Source organism: Rhinopithecus bieti, unplaced genomic scaffold, assembly GCF_001698545.2.
Source record: "Rhinopithecus bieti isolate Rb0 unplaced genomic scaffold, ASM169854v2 scaffold_57691, whole genome shotgun sequence".
Lineage (NCBI taxonomy): Eukaryota > Metazoa > Chordata > Mammalia > Primates > Cercopithecidae > Rhinopithecus > Rhinopithecus bieti.
The window spans coordinates 3,412,303-3,431,432 of NW_016824383.1; the positions used below are offsets into that span (position 1 = coordinate 3,412,303).

Sequence of the window (19,130 nt, forward strand, 5' to 3'; positions counted from 1 at the left end):
AAAAAAAAAAAAAAAAAAAAAGGAGAGAGAGAGAGAGAAGAACAGAGCCTCCTTGAATGAAGGTCTGCCACACACAGTCCTGCAGTTGACAGGATTAAATGATCCCTTCTCAGGGCAGGTGTTGCTTCCACTCTAGCAGTGTTGTCTTCCTGCTACTAGCAGTTGTCTATCCTGGGTGTCTAGAAAGTTAAATAGTATCTAGTTCATATTTATTTTTAAAAGAAAAGGTGTCTCAGAACATGAAAAGAGTAAGCTTGACTATCATGTTCTTTTATAATAATTTCTTAACAGAAATTTTAGTTCTGAATCAAATAAATCCCAGACAAAACAACACAAGTGAAAAAATATAATCCCACCCTCAGAATCCTATTAGCATTAAAGAAATAAAACTAAGAAAATGTTCCATTTTAGAGATATAAAGATGGTTTTGCACCAAATGATATGTTTTGCTATGTAAACTTCACCCTTTAATCTGCCAGTTTGGGGCTTTCATGTAACAATGGAGCAGTAACAATCTGATACTTTTCTTTCTCCTTCTCCTTGAGGTGTGAGAAGCATGAACAGTACAGACATTCAGTGGTCAGCCATCCTGAGCTGGGGATATGCTGATAATATTTTAAGGTTGAAGAGTAAACAAAGTGAGCCTCCAGTAAACTTCATTCAAAGTTCACAACAATACCAGGTAAACATTTTTATTTTATTTTATTTTATTTTATTTTATTTTATTTGGAGACGGAGTCTCGCTCTGTCGCCCAGGCTGGAGTGCAGTGGCGCATCTCGGCTCACTGCAAGCTCTGCCTCCTGGGTTCACGCCATTCTCCTGCCTCAGCCTCCTGGGTAGCTGGGCCTACAGGCGCCTGCCACCATGCTCAGCTGATTTTTTGTATATTTTTAGTAGAGTCGGGGTTTCACTTTATTAGCCAGGATGGTCTCAATCTCCTGACCTCATCATCTGCCCACCTTGGCCTCCCGAAGTGTTAGGATTACAGCTGTGAGCCACTGTGCCCGGCCAACAATTTTTTTTTTTTTTTAATTTTAGACAGCGTGTTGCTCTGTTCCCCAGGCTAGAGTGCAATAGCACAATCTCAGCTGACTGCAACCTCCGCCTCCCAGGCTCAAGTGATCCTCCTCCCTCAACTTCCCAAGTAGCTGGGACTACAGGTGCATGCCACCAAGCCTGAATTATGTTTATATTATCTGTGGAGATAGGGTTTCTCCATGTTGCCCAGGCTGGCCTCAAACTCCTGGGCTCTAATGATTCACCCGCATTGGCCTCCCAAAGTGCTGGGATTACAGGTGTGAGCCACTGTGCCTGGCTTGTGTAAATGTTTTTGTGGAATCTTTATAATAGTTAAATACAATGCATAAAAATGAGTCAGACTGGCCGGGCACAGTGGCTCACGCCTGTAATCCCAGCACTTTGGGAGGCCGAGGCGGGCAGATCACCTGAGGTCAGGAGTTCAAGACCAGCCTGGCCAACATGGGGAAACCCCCTTCTCTACTAAAAATACAAAAAAAAAATTAGCCGGACGTGGTGGCGCATTCCTGTAATCCCAGCTACTCAGGAGACTGAGGCAGGAGAATCGCTTGAACCCAGGAGGCAGAGGTTGCGGTGAGCCAAGATCACGCCATACCATTCCAGTCTGGGCAACAAGAGCGAGACTCTGTCGCAAAAAAAAAAAATCAGACTGATAGCAGCTAGCTTGGTTGGTTGGTTGGTTGGTTGGTTGGTTTTGAGATGAAGTCTCGCTCCATCACCCAGGCTGGAGTGCAGTGGTGTGATCTGCGCTCACTTTAACCTCCGCCTCCCGGATTCAAGCGATTCTCTTGCCTCAGCCTCCCAAGTAGCTGGGACTACAGGCATGTGCCACCATGCTTGGCTAATTTTTGTATGTTTAGTAGGGACGGGGTTTCACCACATTAGCCAGGTTGGTCTCAAACTCCTGACCTCAGCTTAATCTCCCGCCTCAGCCTCCCAAAGTGCTGGGATTACATGCGTGAACCACTGTGCCTAGCCAAGCAGCCAGTTTTTATCTTGCAACTTGTCCAGTCAAGAAGCTGATGTTAGGCTGGGCATGGTGGCTCACACCTGTAATCCTAGCGCTTTGGGAGGCCAAGGCAGGCAGATCATCTGAGGTCAAGAGTTCAAGACCAGCCTGGCCAATATGGTGAAACCCCATCTCTACTAAAAAATACAAAAATTGGCCACGCATGGTGGTGGGCACCTGTAAATCCCAGCTACTCGGGAGGCTGGGGCAGGAGAATCGCTTGAACCTGGGAAGCAGAGGTTGCAATGAGCTGAGATCGTGCCATAGCATTCCAGCCTCGGCAACAAGAGCAAAACTCCGTCTCAAAGAAAAAAAGAGAGAGAGAAGCTGATGTTTATAGTACTTACAGACTTCCTAACTACCATGATTTGTGTTCCCCAAATTTGTTTTCTACCCATTTTCTCATTGAGAGAGTATTATCATAATCTCCTACTCAACATCAGTAAAGGGCGTAGTGTTTGAACCAAATCAACATTGCCTTCTTCTCAGTGTTCACTCACCTTTGTCATTGAGTCATTTTCTGTAACCATAGTGCCATTTTTTATACATGATTTTTCCTAAATGGACTGGATATTCAAGCATCATGATCACTGGGCCGATAGCCCTGTGATCTTTGTTAGTGTCCCAGCTTTGTTATATACTAACTACAGCCTTTGACTAGTAACTTAACCTATCCAAACTTGAGTTTCTTTCCTCCTCATTACAACCAAGATAATAGTACTCACACTACTTTCTCAGAAAGCTGCTGTAAAGTGTTTCCAGTGTTTGTGAAAGAAAGTTGTAAACTGTAGAATACCGTGTAAATATACAGTACTGCTGCTGCAGCTGTTACCGACTCTTAATTGTGTGGACAGCCTTCTTTTTTGACTCTCTTTCCATGGAAAGTTCTCTTACCATCCTCTGATTTCCATTACCTACATAATACCTGCTGCCTTATCATCTGTCCTAAAATGTATCCCATTCCCTGAGCTCTTTAGAAATGGAGGAAGCTACTTAGGGGAATTTTTAGCAGTGAAAGCAAGAGGAGCAGTGACTTGTTTGCATAACCCTCAATATCCCAGACCAAAATATTGCCACCATTTGTTATATAGCTTACCAGGAAACTGACAGAAGTAAGAATAAAGAGACAGTGAAAAACAACTTTACTAGGAACTTTAATAAGATTTTTTTTTTTAGTTTTGAAACATATCAGGCTGCATTAATCAGAGCCTTTTTATGCAGATAGAAATATATATATCCAAACACAAACAAGTTATAACCATAAATCATGGCAAAGCTGGTAATAAAACTAAATTGGAAATGAATATACAAAATAAATGAAAACACAAAAACGTATTATAGAATCAGTATGTCCCTTACTGCACCCTTTTTGGCATTATTGTAAATTGGGAAAACAGAGAAATATGTACAGTGGGAGTTAGATATACAATACATTCTACCTGTCAAAATACACTGACACAAATTTATGAGCAGATTTATTGTTGTCATCAATAATCTGGATTTACAAACATCTTGACTTTCCAATGAAAAGTGAAGAAAAACAAATGAAATCATCATCAGTATTAACTGAATGTTTTCAATGCAATGTTAAAGATAAAAGCTTTCAATCAAATTCTTTCCACCTTTAATTACTAGGCATTCCTTCTATTTAAGAGTTGGGTACTGTTACATTAGATTGATGTGGTGCGAAGAGAGGACAAAGATAGATAACTTTAAAGAAGCTTTCCAATTCACTAATATATTTTCACCAGTGCAAAGACAAGCATTTAGTCAAATTGTTTTTGCCAAGTAAATTGACTGTTAGTTTAGCAGATCCAAAGCTTGAATAAAGTTGTTTAAAATTCTTATTTTTATTTTTTTCTAGCTTTATTGGAATATAATTGACAAATGAAATTGTATATATTTAAGGTATACAATGTGATGTTTTAATATATGTATACATACATTGTGAAATGATTACTACAGTCAGGCTAATTAACACATCCATCACCCCACATAGTTAGCATTTTTATGTGTGTGATGAGAATTTTAAGATCCACTATCTTAGCAAATTTCAAGAGTACAACACAGGGTGGGGGTCAGCTGGCGTGGAAAAGAGGACCTGTCAGGCCACACAGAAAATTAACTCAAACCTGAATGGTGCCTCCGTGGTTAGGACTGAGGGATTTTGTACCAAAGGCATAATCCCATCTTTTACATTCACATTTATCTTTCTTTCTTCTCCTGCTTAACAATCTTTAGAACTATTAGAAGCAGTCCCTCTATTTATATGTACCCTGTTTCCCCACCAAAGACATAAACTGAGGAAAATAAAAGCAAAAAGCAAATAAATGTGTGAAGTACACACACATTCACACTCAACCTTGGATGTCATCAATCCTGAATCATTTTGTTAAATGTATCTAAATATATATACACATATACACATACATCTGCACACGGGCACATATACACATTATAATATATTTTAATTGGGAAACAACATTTAGACATTTGGCTCAAAGTTACAGAATATTATTATATCTGACACGTTTCTAACTGTTTCAAGAAATGTTTACCTAATATTTTTGAGATTAAAAAAAAATAGTTGTCAGAAAAGTAGAAGTATTTTTCATTCTTTTAAAACATGATCATCTTTGATTTGTCCTTTTTTAAAGGTTACTAGTTGTGCTTGGGTGCCTGACAGTTGCCAGCTGTTTACTGGAAGCAAATGCGGTGTCGTCACAGCCTACACAAACAGATTTACAAGCAGCACGGTAGGTTCTGGGCTTTCTGTATGGGTAGCACATTGTCAATGAAGGGAAGAAAACCTTTATGAAGTATAATTCATTTTGCATAAGATTAACTTAAAATGTTTATACCTTAATCTTCTGCCTACATTAGGTCTTAAAAATCTTTAGGGTTTATTAGAATCATGAAAACTCTTGAAAACAATTGTAGTAGTCCTATTTTTTTTTCAGAGACAGTATTTTGAGTTATGATCTGTTTTGTATTTAGGCTTTTAAATGACATTTGGTGCTTACCTGTATTTGCGATATCAACCTGAATGCTTAGGAGTATACTGTAAGAGTCTATCAGTTTGAAAGCTTAGAAACCCTAATGTCCAGCATTCCCATACCTTCTGGGTGAACTAAATGACAGCAAAATCTAAGTAGTCTGTCTGGATTTGTACCACTTACTGGAAGAAATTTTATTATTTTTTAACCATTCACTGAACTCCCAGGATTTTGGAGTTGAATTATAAAACAGGGAAGAAAATAAGACAGATTATGCAAGGCTTCTTTTAATTTACTGTTTTTGGGGGGTTGTTTTGTTTTGTTTTTGTTTTTTGAGACAGAGCCTCCCTCTGTTGCCTAAGCTGGAATGCAATGGCACAATCTCGGCTCGCTGCAGCCTCCGCCTCCTGGGCTCAATCAGTTCTCGTGTCTCAGCCTCCTGAGTAGCTGGGACTACAGGCATGCGCCACCACGCCCGGCCAATTTTTGTAATTTTAGTAGAGATGGGGTTTTGCCATGTTGGCCAGGCTGGTCTTGAACTGCTGGCTTCAAGTGATCCTCCCACCTCGGCCTCCCAAAGTGGTGGGATTATAGGCATGAGCCATCAGGCCCGGCCTGTTTTTGTTTCTTCAATCTGCCTGTGGTGCAGTTGAGGATGTGTGGCAAGTTTAGGTTGATAACTCAGTAATCATCATTCTGATCCAGAATTTTCACTGTGCATTTTTTCCCATTATAATTTTCTTTATAGTATTAAATCTCTTTTACTGGGTGAAACCTGTATTTCTAGCATAGGGTGACTCCCGGGTTCTTCCTTTTCTTTCTTTTTTTTTTTTGAGACAGAGTCTCACTCTGTCGCCCAGGCCTGAGTGCAATAGTGTGATCTCGGCTCACTGCAACCTCCACCTTCCGGGTTCAAGCGATTCTCCTGCCTCAGCCTCCAGAGTAGTTGGGATTACAGGCGCCCACCACCACACCTGGCTTATTTTTGTATTTTTAGTAGAGACGGGGTTTCACTGTGTTGGTCAGACTGATCTCGAGCTTATGACCTCAGGCCTCCCAAAGTGCTGAGATTACAAGTGTCAGCCACCATGCCCAGCCAGGTTCTTACCTTTTTTTCCAAGCTTATTCCCTTTTGAACTCTTGTTAAGTTTCTTTGCATGGTCCCTGAGGTATAAATGTGACCATATTTTGTTTCTGTCTCTTAGTCTAAGGAGCCATTAAAATGGTTTAAGCAGGAGTTATATGATCCAGTCAGCATTTTAGGGAGACCACTGTAGAGCCTGCAAGGGGAAGCACTTCCAAGGGCGTGAGACTGGCAGCCAGGACACCAGCGAGAAGGCCACTGCAGTGATCCAGGGAGGAAGCAAAGAAGGGCAGGTTTAGGAGCCAGAACAGTGGGGTATATGCTCTGAGAAAGGCTCACACCCAGGATAAAAGACCACAGAAGAAGGACATCCAGACATCAGGGAGCCTGATAAGTTACACTTGAGCTGGATCCTAAAGGATCAATCTACTATAAGTGAAGGGAAGAGGAAAGAACATTTCAGGCAGAGGAAATAGTTTACACAAGGCCTGGAATCAAAGGCTTGGGTTTTTGGGGGATAGCAAATATTTTCTGTGTAGTTTAGAGGGTAATGTGTTGGAGAAGAATGACAGAAGCAGGGCAGGAAAAGATTGAGGCCAGTGATGAGGTTTTTACATGCCATGATAAAAAGAATTCTAAAAGAATATAAGCAGGGCGTGGTAGCTCACGCCTGTGGCCCCAGCACTTTGGGAGGCCACGACAAGAAGATTGCTTGAGCCCAGAAATTTGAGACCAGCCTGGACAACATAGCAAGATCTTGTCTCTACCAAAAAACAAAAATAAAAAAATTGGTCAGACATGGTGGTGCACGCCTGTGATCCCAGCTACAAGGGAGGCTGAGGTGGGAGTATCGCTTGAGCCCAGAAGGTCGAGATCACAGCAGTAAGCCGTGATCACACCACTGCACTCCAGCCTGGGCGGCAGAGTGAGACCTGACTGAAATTGTTTTTTAAAAAGGATATAAGCAGAGAATATAAGTGTCACAACTTTTTGAATGTCTCCTTTTATCACCTTTTGATTCCCAAAGGCTTAAAATGAATGTTAATTTTATAACATCTGTAATATTCATGCTGCCTTTGCCCTTGATCTTCTGAGCTCCCCTTTCTGACTTTCTCCCACAAATCTATTCTAAACCCTGCTCCTAGGGCAGTTGTCTGCTTGTGCACTTGGATCATTTTGCATCATGACATGGACACCTTTTTTTAAAACTGGCTTTATCTTTTGCTTTTTATTTCCTTTTGCTTTTGCCAACACTTTGAACAGCCTTGTTCTTAGTTTTCCCAACTTCTCCATTTTTAATTGTACACTAACACAGTGTGCAGTACGGGTTTTAGAAAAGAGGTTAAGCTGTCACTATAGGAGTGTGCACAGGATAGCTTTGAGGAAGCAGATCAAGAGCATAGCTATTACAATTTAAATACTGCAAGACATACACTTCTTTTAGTTTTGAGGTCATGACACACTTGTGAAGGCTTATGTTGCTTAGCTTTCCTCAATTGTATATTTGCCTTAAAGCAGATTTTCAGCTAATTTTATAGGATTTTTTTCCACCTATTAGGTAATCAAATCATGAGATTAATAGTTACTATTAAACAGTGCCAAAAAAATCTAACTTAGTAGTATAGTTTTATCAGTTTGCTTTGAGGGGAAATTACTTGGGTATTTGTAGACATTGTTGTTGCTTTTTCCCAGGGATCATGTTGCTATTCTGGCATCTCTAAGGTTGTGATTCTGACCCTGAGCCTGTGAGATTAGCAGGAGACACCTCGTGTTCACTGGTTTCTATTCTTCGGCTTTCCTGACCCACCGAATGCCATGGTTTTAAAAGTGTTCCTGTCCTCCTTTGGATTGTCTTCCACACAGACAAAAGATGGGCCCCCCCCCCAGCCCAGTGCCACATGAGATGTCGCCAAATCCTTGTTTGAAAATACTTTCAAGGGGATCTTATGAAATACTTTCCTTAGCTAGTAAGCATATCTAACTTTGAGCACCGTAAGTTTCTGTTGGAGCACCCAAGATAAAGTCTTCTAAAATGCATTCTAGGTAATGATGAATAAGTTGACTTGTGATATGGGATTGTTACCTATAAGCCATTTAAATGTTAGAGGAGAATATCTTCTAAATGTGATCACTGGTAACATTTAAATGTTAGAGGAGAATATCTTCTAAATGTGATCATACTGATCACAACAAATAGTTGCTGTCGGGTTATTCTGCCACTAAGTAACGTGGCCGTGTCATCTTCGTATAAGTGAAGACCTATATATCTGTTCTCTAACTTGAGGGTGGTAGAAGAATATGTATGCAGCTTATACAAGGTAGTATTACTTTGTTCAAGAACAATGTTTAAAAGAAGGCGCCAGCACAAGAGACCTGCTCTACCCACCGGAAGTTATTTTCTGACCCGTCAGTGAATTGTCTAGTAAATTAGCCTTTGCAATCATTTCAAAGTGCAGAGTTTATTAAACAATTATCAAATACTACTATTAGGAGCCCTGTGTTGTGTTTACCCATAACTGTTACTCATTTTACAGAGTAAAAGGTGGAGAATAGGTCAATAAATCTGTACTCTCTGTTTCTTCTGACATAATTTTTACAATACTGAATGGGATTGACTATGGTCAGTAGGAGAATGGCCTAAAACTTTAGGAAAATATTGGCCCAAGGAGACCAAACTTGTAACTTATCAAGTAGAACCTTAGCCTCACTTTAGTTTTAATGTCGAAGTAACCCACTAATCTGTACTCAGTGAATTGGAGATAGTTGTTCTGTTTAAAATTGGGACACTGGAGAAAAACAATGTGTGGAAAAAATAAAACAGAACTTCTAGAAATGACATAATAAAAATAATAGTTAATATTTACTGAGTGCTTACTTTGTATTAGGCATTGTTCTAAACTCTTTACATATTCTGATGTATTAATTTTGGGCTCAAGTATCTTTATTTTTCTCTATATTCTTTCATCTGATTACATTTCTATGGTTTTAACTCTTGGCCCTAAGCATAAAACAGATGTGAGGATGATCTTATTCTAAGTGCTGTGCGTTGTATTCCAGCCCCAGGTTGTCTGGTACTTTCCTTTCTCATCTCCCACCTGGCTCATGGCCTCTCCTGCATCAGTGGTGCCTGCTGTGGCTTCCTGAGGCTGCACAGCATGCTTCTCACTGCTTGTCTGCCACATGCTTCTCTGGGGCTTCCTTTCTGTGTGCACCAGCAGCCTGCTGAGCTAAGGCACCTTCCCTTTCCTTGTTGCTCTTCTTTCTCCACTTTCCTCTTGGGCATACAGGGTCTTGCCCTGTCGCCCATCCTAGAGTGTAGTGGCACCATCACGGCTTACTGCAGCCTCAACCTCCCAGGCTCAAGTGATCCTCCTACCTCAGCCCCATCCCCACCCCCCCACCAGTAACTGGGGCTACAGGCACACACCACCATGCCCTACTACTTTTTGATTTTTTTTCTAGAGACGGGTTTCCACTATGCTGTCCAAGCTGTTCTCGAGCTCCTGGGCTCAACAGTCCTCCTGCCTCAGCCTCCCAAAGTGCTGAGATTACAGATGTGAGCCACACATTAAATCTTCTCAATAACCCTTTGATGTAGGTTTTGTCATTATCTCCATTTTTACGTGAGACTACTGAAACATACAGTTAATCCTTCTTGTAACCTGCCCAAGGTGTCACAGCCGATTCATTGGAACAGCTAGTTAAGCAGCAGATTACAGAATTAATGAACTGAAAAAAATTACACAGAATATAAAATAGAAAGATAAAGAAAAAAATGAGGAAAGGGGGGTATGAGGCCTAGAATGAGAACATCCAAATGTGGTGAATAGTTACAGGATGAGAGAATGGGAGAAAGGCCCACTGTGAAGAGATGATGACTGAGATTTTCCCACAATTAAAATTTGAATTTTGGATTAAAGAATCACAGCAATTCTTGGCAGGAGAAATAGAAATGAGTCAAACCTCTCTCCTCCAGGTGTCCCCCTGACCATTGACCCAGCTCAGCCCTTTGCATCCTGCCCGGGTCCCTATGTTGACCTTCTCACTGGTGTCCTGGCCTCCAGTCTCATGTCCCTGGAAGTTGAGTCTCCTTGCAGGCTCTGGAATGGCCTTCCTAAAATGCCGACTGCATCACATTACTCCTGCCCCAGACACTTCAGTGACTGTTTATTACTTGGGGGGTAAAATGTAGGTTGCTAGGCATCACACACCAGGCTCCGTGCTCTGACCCCTCTCTGCCTTACTGCCCCCTCTACCTCACCACCCCATTTCTTCCTGCTCCCTACCTACCCTGCTCCCAGTAACATTGGCAGTGCCACTTTCTCTCATATCTCCTTTCCCTCACACATGCTGTCTTCTTAGCCCAGAGTGCCCTTTGACAGCCATTTTTCTTTGAGTACATTCTGCCAGTTCTTCAAAACTTCAGTTTATAGGCCGTCTCCCAGGGAATCCTGCTTTCACTCCCTGTCCCCAGTCTGAGGAAACGACTTATCTGTGGGTCCCCGGAGTTCTCTGTGAAAATCATCTTTGGTAGCCCTCACTCCTTACTGCTATGGAGCTCCCGGAGGGGAACCACATGTGCATCCCCAGCTCCTGGTTTAGTGACAGGCACAGAGTAAGGGATACTCAGCAATGTTTGTTGAATGAATAAATGTATTGGTTGCATTCCACATTACCTCTCTCTCTCTCTCTAATATGAAAATCACTTGTAGGCCGGGCACGGTGGCTCACGCCTATAATCCCAGCACTTTGGGAGGCTGAGGCAGGCGGATTGCCTGAGGTCAGGAGTTCGATACCAGCCTGCCCAACATGGGGAAACCTCTTCTCTACTAAAAATACAAAAATTAGCCGGGCATGGTGGCAGGTGCCTGTAATCCCAGCTACTTGGGAAGCTGAGGCAGGAGAATCACTTGAACCCAGGAGGTGGAGGTGGAGGTGGAGGTTGCAGTGGCCAAGATTACGGCACTGTGCTCCAGCCTGGATGACAAGAGTGAGACATCGTCTCAAAAAAAAAAAAAAAGTCATTTGTTTGTCCTTATTTAAAATATCTGTAGGCCAGTCGAGTGGTTCATGCCTGTAATCCCAGCACAGCACTTTGGGAGGCCTTCCCAGGTGGGAGGACCACTTGAAGCCAAGAGTTTGAGACCAGCCTAGGCAGCATAACAAGACCCCATCTCCACACAAAAAAAAATTAAAAAGTAGTTGGGCATGGTAGTGCACATCTATAGTCCTTTTATTCAGGTGGCTGAGATGGGAGGATCACTTAAGCCCAGGAGTCTGAGGCTACAGTGAGCTATAATCACACCACTACACCACAGCCTGGATGACAGAGTGAGACCCTGTCTCAAAAAGCAAAAAAAAATAAACAAAACTATGATCATGGCCAATGGCCAACAAGAGATTTCCTGTTTCTTAAAAAAGTTGTTCAGAATAATCCTCCCCTGAAACAATGAAGACTGGTTAAAATATACAAAAATATATCTTTATAAAATATATTCATGTTTTAATATAACCTATAAGTATATATTTTAATATAATGTAAATATATACTAATAAAATATATTTTTATTCAGTCTTAGTTGTGTGTGTGTGTGTCTGTATATGTGTGTGTGTGTGTGTGTGTGTATATATATATATGGCCTTAAAAGCATTGAAGATCTGACAAGCTAATAAGAAACTACCAAGCCAGAGAGGTAAATAAGCAGGAAGGAACTTTAGCCCTGAGGACACTGTCAATCCTGAAACACTGACACTGTCCTTGGACAGCCTCTATGGAAGAAATGGAAGACAGAATTCAGGAACTAAGCAAGCTGGGGAGTGCCAAGAGAGTGCGCCTCCAAAAGGCTGGTCCCTAACGGGCTGTGCTCTCAGAATGAAAATGAGTTGCATGGGAGAACCCTTGCGTGGAGTTATATCCTGGGCTGGAATTCCCTGGGTTGTCTAGGATCCTCAGAGACTTCACTTTGCATTAAGGTGGCCCCAGGCTGGTGTGGGGGTCGTGTCATCTGGCAGAAACAAGGAAGTTACTTGCATTCTGTTCCACAAATAGAGGAATTCCCACAAATAAATGTTTTAATGTAGTGACAAATACACAAAACCAGGCACACACAGAAAAAATGCAGTTAAGAAAATAATTTATGAAAAAGTTAAAAGTATTATAACTTTCATAATTTATTTTATTATAAAAATAAATATCATTTAAAGCAACCTTGATTGCCACTTGAAACTTAGGAAATTTTCAAAGATTTAGAGTGGGGCCGAATCACAAACTCAATGCTGCAACCCAAGCAGAAAAGGAAGGGGCTCAGGTCCTTTAGAGCAGGGAATTCCTTGGTCCTACATACCTCAAAGCATGATCTGAAATGGGTTATGGGCATATCCCAGTGGCTCTGCAAACTCCTGGCTGTGGAGAGGGTCACAATCCAAGAGCCGGAATGGCTCTAAAGGGAGGGCCCGGGGGTCCAGGCCTCCGACTCTTGCTCTTGTTAAAAGCTGATCTGGTCGCTGTGACGGTTTTCAGTTGAAGGTCACATGCCCTAGATAAACAGGCAGTTGCTAAACAGCTCAAGCCAGTTGTTCTAAGGAATAATATGAGCCTGGTATTGCCTGGTCTTTTCATTCTTTAAGTGTAAAATATGTATTTTTATGTATATAAAAATATGTAACTGGACTACAGAGCAGCTAAGATAGATAGCTATACCTAATATATCAACACAGATATATTTCAAAACAATGGTGTTTTTGAGAAAAGGCAAAAGATACCTAAAAAATAATACCATGTATTTAGAATTCATAAACATGAAATACAATATAATACATGTATGTATTATACAGTATGTTGTTTATGGCTATAGTAACATAATAGTATAAAAGCTTACATAGGAACATAAATACAAAATTTAGGATAGTAGTAACTTCTGACAAGAGAGAAGAAATAGGATGTGGAACAGTACTAAATTATATGTACAATGTTTAATGCTTTATTTAAAAAATAAATTGATAATATAAAATGTTAAGATTTGTTAAACTGGGTAGTTAGTATATAGGTCTTTATTATACTTATTCTTTCTACTTTTCTATAATTTTGAAGGGGAAATATTGAAATGCTTTATAATAACACATAGTTAACCTAACAAAGCAAGAGTCAAACCCTGTGTGGACATCTGGAATCCGTGAGCCAATGTGGCCCTCAGAGCACCAGTTTGCAAGCTTTGATTTAGAAAGTCAAGCCATAACTGTTGAGTATCGGTAGCATTAGGCCCCATCACCATTGGTAACAGCACCAATTGGTATGACACGTTCTGAAAGTATACTGTCAAGAACTATAAAGTTATTAATATTCATGGACCCACTAGGAAAATGTTGGAAATTTTAGCAGAGACAGGGTTTCACCATGTTGGCCAGGGTGGTCTCGAACTCTTGACCTCATGATCCGCCCACCTCAGACTCCCAAAGTGCTGGGATTACAGGCATCAGCCACCACACCCAGAATTTTTTTTTACAGAAGCATTTCTTCTTAAAAAACTTTAATTATTTATTTCCCAAAGGTCTGCCCTCTAATCTACTAAAAATCTTTTATACATGAAGAATTTATGGTATTATCTATAATTTGAAAAAAATAGAAACAATTTTAAATGTCTGTCAATTAAGGATACTTGTAAATTACGGTGTACTAACTGTATAGAATATGATAACACTATTAAAATTATTTTGAAGACAATGTCAAAATTGGAAATGCTTATAGGAGAATATGTAAAATATAAAATAGGATATTTTTTATGTGGCAATATTACAACTATAAAATACATGTATATTTGAACAAAGATTGGACAAGAATAGACAAAACAAAACAGATAAGTTGAAATTATGAGGAATTAAAATTTTAAATTTCTTTCTTTGTTTTACTCTGAATAGGATTGAAGAATGATATGTTTGAGAAGACCATTTGAGTCACTTTGGTTGTTTTATTTTTGAGATACTATACTAGAATACTTTTGTTGTGGTTTTATCTTATACTTAATTTTAAAATTTCAGCCATCAGAGATAGAAATGGAGACTCAGATACATCTCTATGGTCACACAGAAGAGATAACCAGCTTATTTGTTTGCAAACCATACAGTATACTGATAAGTGTGAGCAGAGACGGAACCTGCATCATATGGGATTTAAACAGGTACAGAAGAAGGTCTCCAAATCAAACACAGCATTTTTAATATATCCATTTTTGCTATATGAAATAAACCAAAATAATATCTTTACATTATAATCATTTTAACCATGAAACACATGCTTAAAGGTAGTAAGATTACCTTTATATTTTATTGAAGTCAAACAATCAGGAAAACATGTATGCCTTATGTACAATAGGTACATAGACTGAGAAAAAGAATTACAAAATAAGAGAATAATTATATTTAATGATCATATACAAAATCATGTATTTTGTCTTTCAGGTTATGCTATGTACAAAGTCTGGCGGGACACAAAAGCCCTGTCACGGCTGTCTCTGCCAGTGAAACCTCAGGTGACATTGCTACTGTGTGTGATTCAGGTGAGCTTGCTCCAACCCAAAGCACAGGGCTGGCTGGTGCTCTACCAGCACATTCGGCCAGTGGTTACCTCCTAGATCAAGCCGTTCTCTCAGGTCCCTGCCAGATCTAAATACTTTGGTAAAAGCATGTACATGTATAGAAGTACAATATGGTCTGAGACTGAGTTCATCAATTTAAGCCTCAGCTTATGCAGAAGTTAGTACTGTCATAATTTAACTGTTTTCCTGATATATGTAAAATTGCATTTGAGTACATGTAAAGCTAAGCAAATTATTGTTACATAATTTTTTGAGTGTTCTTGGTTTTGACTTTTCTCTCCTTTTTTGCTTCTGCTTTATAACTATTACCTTTGTTACCCTCCTCCTGTGAAAGAACAAAATTTTAACAAATTGAGTTGAAAAATTGAATTAGCTTTTATTAATGATTCATGAATCAGGCAGCATTCCATCTATGAAGTAGAAATGTACCCCAGTGAGCTGAGCAGAGGAGGTAGGCTTTATAGGCAGAAAAAGCTGAAGAAAGCAGAAATAAGGAACAAAACTCAGATTGATCGTTCCACAGTTACCTTCCTTAGAGGATTAAAGCAGAAGGGATTTCCTTATCATACCAGCACAACTCAGTGATCCCTTATCATCGATTGCTGTGAATCTCCTGTTTTTTGGAAAACTGGCCCATTTCCAAGTTCAGTTTGATTGTGTGTCACCTCGCACAAGTGACTACTCCATTCTGGTTTAATCTGGTATGTTAGGGCCTAGTGCAGGAGCTCAGTCCAAAACACTGGCCTACCATAAATTTTATTTAACACTTCTGACTAAATGAAAAGCCTCAGCAGATGTCCAGCTTGAATATATGTCTTCCAGTTTCGGAGAGAGAGCAATAGTATAGAACAGTAAATGGAAGTATAATTTGCCTTAAAAATTACATGACAAAAATATATCACCTAATGAAGAGTCTTTTGTTGTTGTTGTTTCATATATACATGTTAAGAAACCAATATATCCAGCAGAAAAGAACAGCTGGAAAATTCATGAATTTTCTGTTTGCATTTCTATTTTTAAGGGTCTTAAGATGCAAAGGATCCTTTGAAAAACTGCTTCTTTCTTCTGTCCATTCAGTGTTGGACATACCTATAGTGGGTAGTCCTCTATCCTTTGCTTGCATTTTTTACATTCTTTTCTTCTAACACAAAATGTATGGTGTTTTTCCAGACACCAACCAATTCTCTGACACCAACTGGGTGTCCAACCATGTAATTCAATTGTGACACTAAAAGTTTGCAAATTTGGAGGCTTCCATGAGCCCCACCCTCAGGTTCAATAATTTGCTAGAATGACTCACAGAACTCAGTAAAACACTGTTTATACTTAACAACTATCATTTATTATAAATGATAGAAATGAACACCAGCTGAAGAGGTACACAGGGCCAGGTCTGGAAGTGTCCTGAGTGCTGGATTGTCTGTCCTCCTGGAGTCAGGGTTGTGGAGTTAGGGTGCACCACTTTCTGGCACATAGTTGTTAGAAACAAGTGCTTGGTGCCATAAAGAAAAACTAGCACTTAGAAAATTTCTCAGGAAGGCACATTTACTTCTGCAGAAAGGTGCTGCCTGTGTCTGACCAATCGTAAGAGCACACCGAACAAAGGAGAGAAAGGTTTTTATCCCTAACACAGCTCCTGTTGCTGTGTCCTCTCCTCATTGGCTGGAGTCGGACTGCAAAATCTAAACTAACCCAGTTGCCTAAGACTTAAACTTTTCTAAATATGGTAAACATGCAGTTTGCCAGAGGAGGGGAGGAAGAGACTGTTGCTAAGGCAGAAAGGGTAGTTTACAGAACAAGTCTGGGCATGTCTGGGCATGTAGAGGTTTGCTAGTTACAAATTAAGCAAGAATGGGGGCTGTGTACGGAGCAAGAAAGACCAAGGGAGCTTGGAACTTATTATTTATGACACCTTTCCCCTCTTTTGATTTTATAGTTCTTCCTCTTCAGATTTCTTAAATTTTTCTAACATCTCTTGGCTTTGTAGTTCCTTTTGGTTGTTTAAGAGTAGGAACTTATTTGAGTAGGGTTGGGGAGAATAGAGAGAGGTTTTGGTAAGGGCTTTTTCTATAAGCCTTTGCCTTAATCCAGGAATACAAGGTATGATGCAGCAACTTACAAGAATGAGTACACTGCTAACAATTGCAAGGGGGGTAAAGACTGATGCTATGAGTCCTTTCTATTTTCTAAACCATTTTTCTATGAATTTTCGGCTAATTTATTTGCTAGGGTGGTAAGGCCCTGTAAGACTTTTGTGATTCTTCTATTGGGGACTGTGTTGTTAGGGATAAAAGTACAACATTGGAATCCAGTCATGACACAGACCCGCCCTTTTTGGCCAATATTATGTTAAGGGCTATTCTGTTTTCCTAAGCCATCTGACCGGTAGGACCTAATTGTTCAGCTATTCCTTTAATGGCATCCCTAGTATAGTTAGCAAACTTCTGTTGATTACAATAAAGGTAATTTATCCAGTCTACATTTTTGTTTGCAGTTACCCATGAGAACAATATAGATTCAAATCCTGCAGCTGTTTGATTCCTGGCTTTAAATTCATTTAGCACCTCTTATGGAACTTTGATGGCATTTATATATATGTGAGGATCAAAAGACCTGAGGGGGGGCACTTTTTTTTTTTACAGTTGTTCTTTCTATTTGGTTGATGAAATGCCAGGGTGAAAGGGATGGCTAATTGGATTAGAGCGCAAGTGCCGCTCCATTTACTTGGCAGAGTACTTAATAGTGGTCCACTGCAGTACTACCATACATCCGACTGGGGATGAACAAGGGCAGACTGGCTGGTTAACTCTTGAAAAGGCTTAGATTCACTGCATCCTGTTAGGCTTCCAAGGAATTCCAAATTTTCCCCTCATCGTGAGAGACACAAGGTAAAATTGACAGTGTTAATTGGAGGCCAAATAGCTCTCAAGGGCTGACCCACAGAGCCTTTAACTTCTGGGAATAGTAACAAGAGAGATTGGCATGCCTTACTGCCCCAGGCTGTGGGGTCTTGGAAGAGAGCTACTATGCAGTTCATATTCTGTTGGTCAGAGGACCATCCAAGTGGAAAGCGGACGATTTGAGTCTCTAGTCTGCCTGTTGTACAAGCCTAACAATTGCTTTTATTTAAGGTGTGAATGGAATATTTAATCCATTTCAGCCAGGCATTTATATCTTGGTACCCAGTTTTTATGGCTGAAGTTTGTTTTAAATCCTTGACTTTTATTACAACTACCTTGATTTTGTCATTGGGCATGAAATGGGAGATGGTTTGATTGGATGGTCTTGGGGAAGGGGTAACAATAGAGGATAGAGGGGAAGAAACAAAGCGCTTTTCAGAGAAGCCTATAGAGTCCTTTCTAACGACATTTTCTCCTAGACCACAGAAGCGCCTAAGGTGGGGTTCGAGTTGCTAGAGGTAGGGATAATAATAGAGACTAGTAGCGGGTTGCACTGGTAGGTTTGACAGTTGTGGGCAGTGGGGGTGACTCCTTTGGTGAAATGGAGGTAAGGCTTTAGGGTGGCGCAATTATCTGAGGATGTCTAACCTTGATTTTTGGTGATCTAAACAACATATGCCCATTGAGAATGTAAACTGGGGAGAGAGTGCCGATCCCCCCACCATAGGCAGGATAAGGGGGCAGTAGCGGCTTCCCTGGAGGGGCAGAGGTATTTTTCTGACGCTATTTCTCTTTGGCGTTGAAGGTTCCTGCAGGGTGTAACAAAACAAGCATTAAAAGTCGTAGTTTGGGGTGAGCTTGACTTAGTTACATTAATAGTAAAATGGGGGGAGGTGGTTAAGGGAAAGAGAAGAGGAAAAAAAAAAAGAGACAGACTGATTAGACTTTTCTTTTTAACATTACTTTGGTGGGACTTGGCCCTGGGACGACAGTCCATGGCTTTGAAGAGGGCAATGCTTTCTTGACTTGGGTTTAATGGGTCTACCCTTTTTCAGCAGTTGGGATTACTGTTTCAGTTGTTAAGAGCAGCAGGTAAGGTCCTTCCCAGATGGGCTCGAGCTTTCCCTCTTTCCAGCTTCTGATAAGGATGTGATCTCTGGGTTGGTGTCAGTGAACTGGAAATTTGAGGGGTGGAGTTTGTGCTAGGAGGCTTTGAGTCTTCAGGGAGTAAAGGGTGAAAGATAGACTAAATACATAGTTTCTAAGAAACTGATCCTTTGTCTCAAATGTTGGGAGGTCAGTAGTGGAATTTAAATAAGGCGACCTATAAAACATTTTATAAGGGGATAAGCCGATATCTTTCTAGTGAGCAGTTCGGACTCTTAACAGGGTAGTGGGAAGACATTTAGTCCACGGTAACCGAGTTTCTAGAATTAATTTGGTTGGGTGGTGTTTTTTTTTTTTTAATTAAGTTTAGAAAAGTTTCTTTAGTGATAAAATAATCAAATCCC

General features: G+C 40.3%; 1 protein-coding gene across 1 annotated transcript in view; it reads left to right on the forward strand.

Moving 5' to 3' along the window:
• Positions 1 to 19,130, forward strand: part of LYST (lysosomal trafficking regulator) — a 212,151-nt gene that overhangs the window by 182,348 nt on the left and 10,673 nt on the right. The window contains 4 exon segments of the mRNA XM_017862282.1: positions 546 to 682; positions 4,706 to 4,804; positions 14,163 to 14,302; positions 14,583 to 14,680. Of these exon segments, the coding sequence (XP_017717771.1) occupies positions 546 to 682; positions 4,706 to 4,804; positions 14,163 to 14,302; positions 14,583 to 14,680 (474 nt within the window).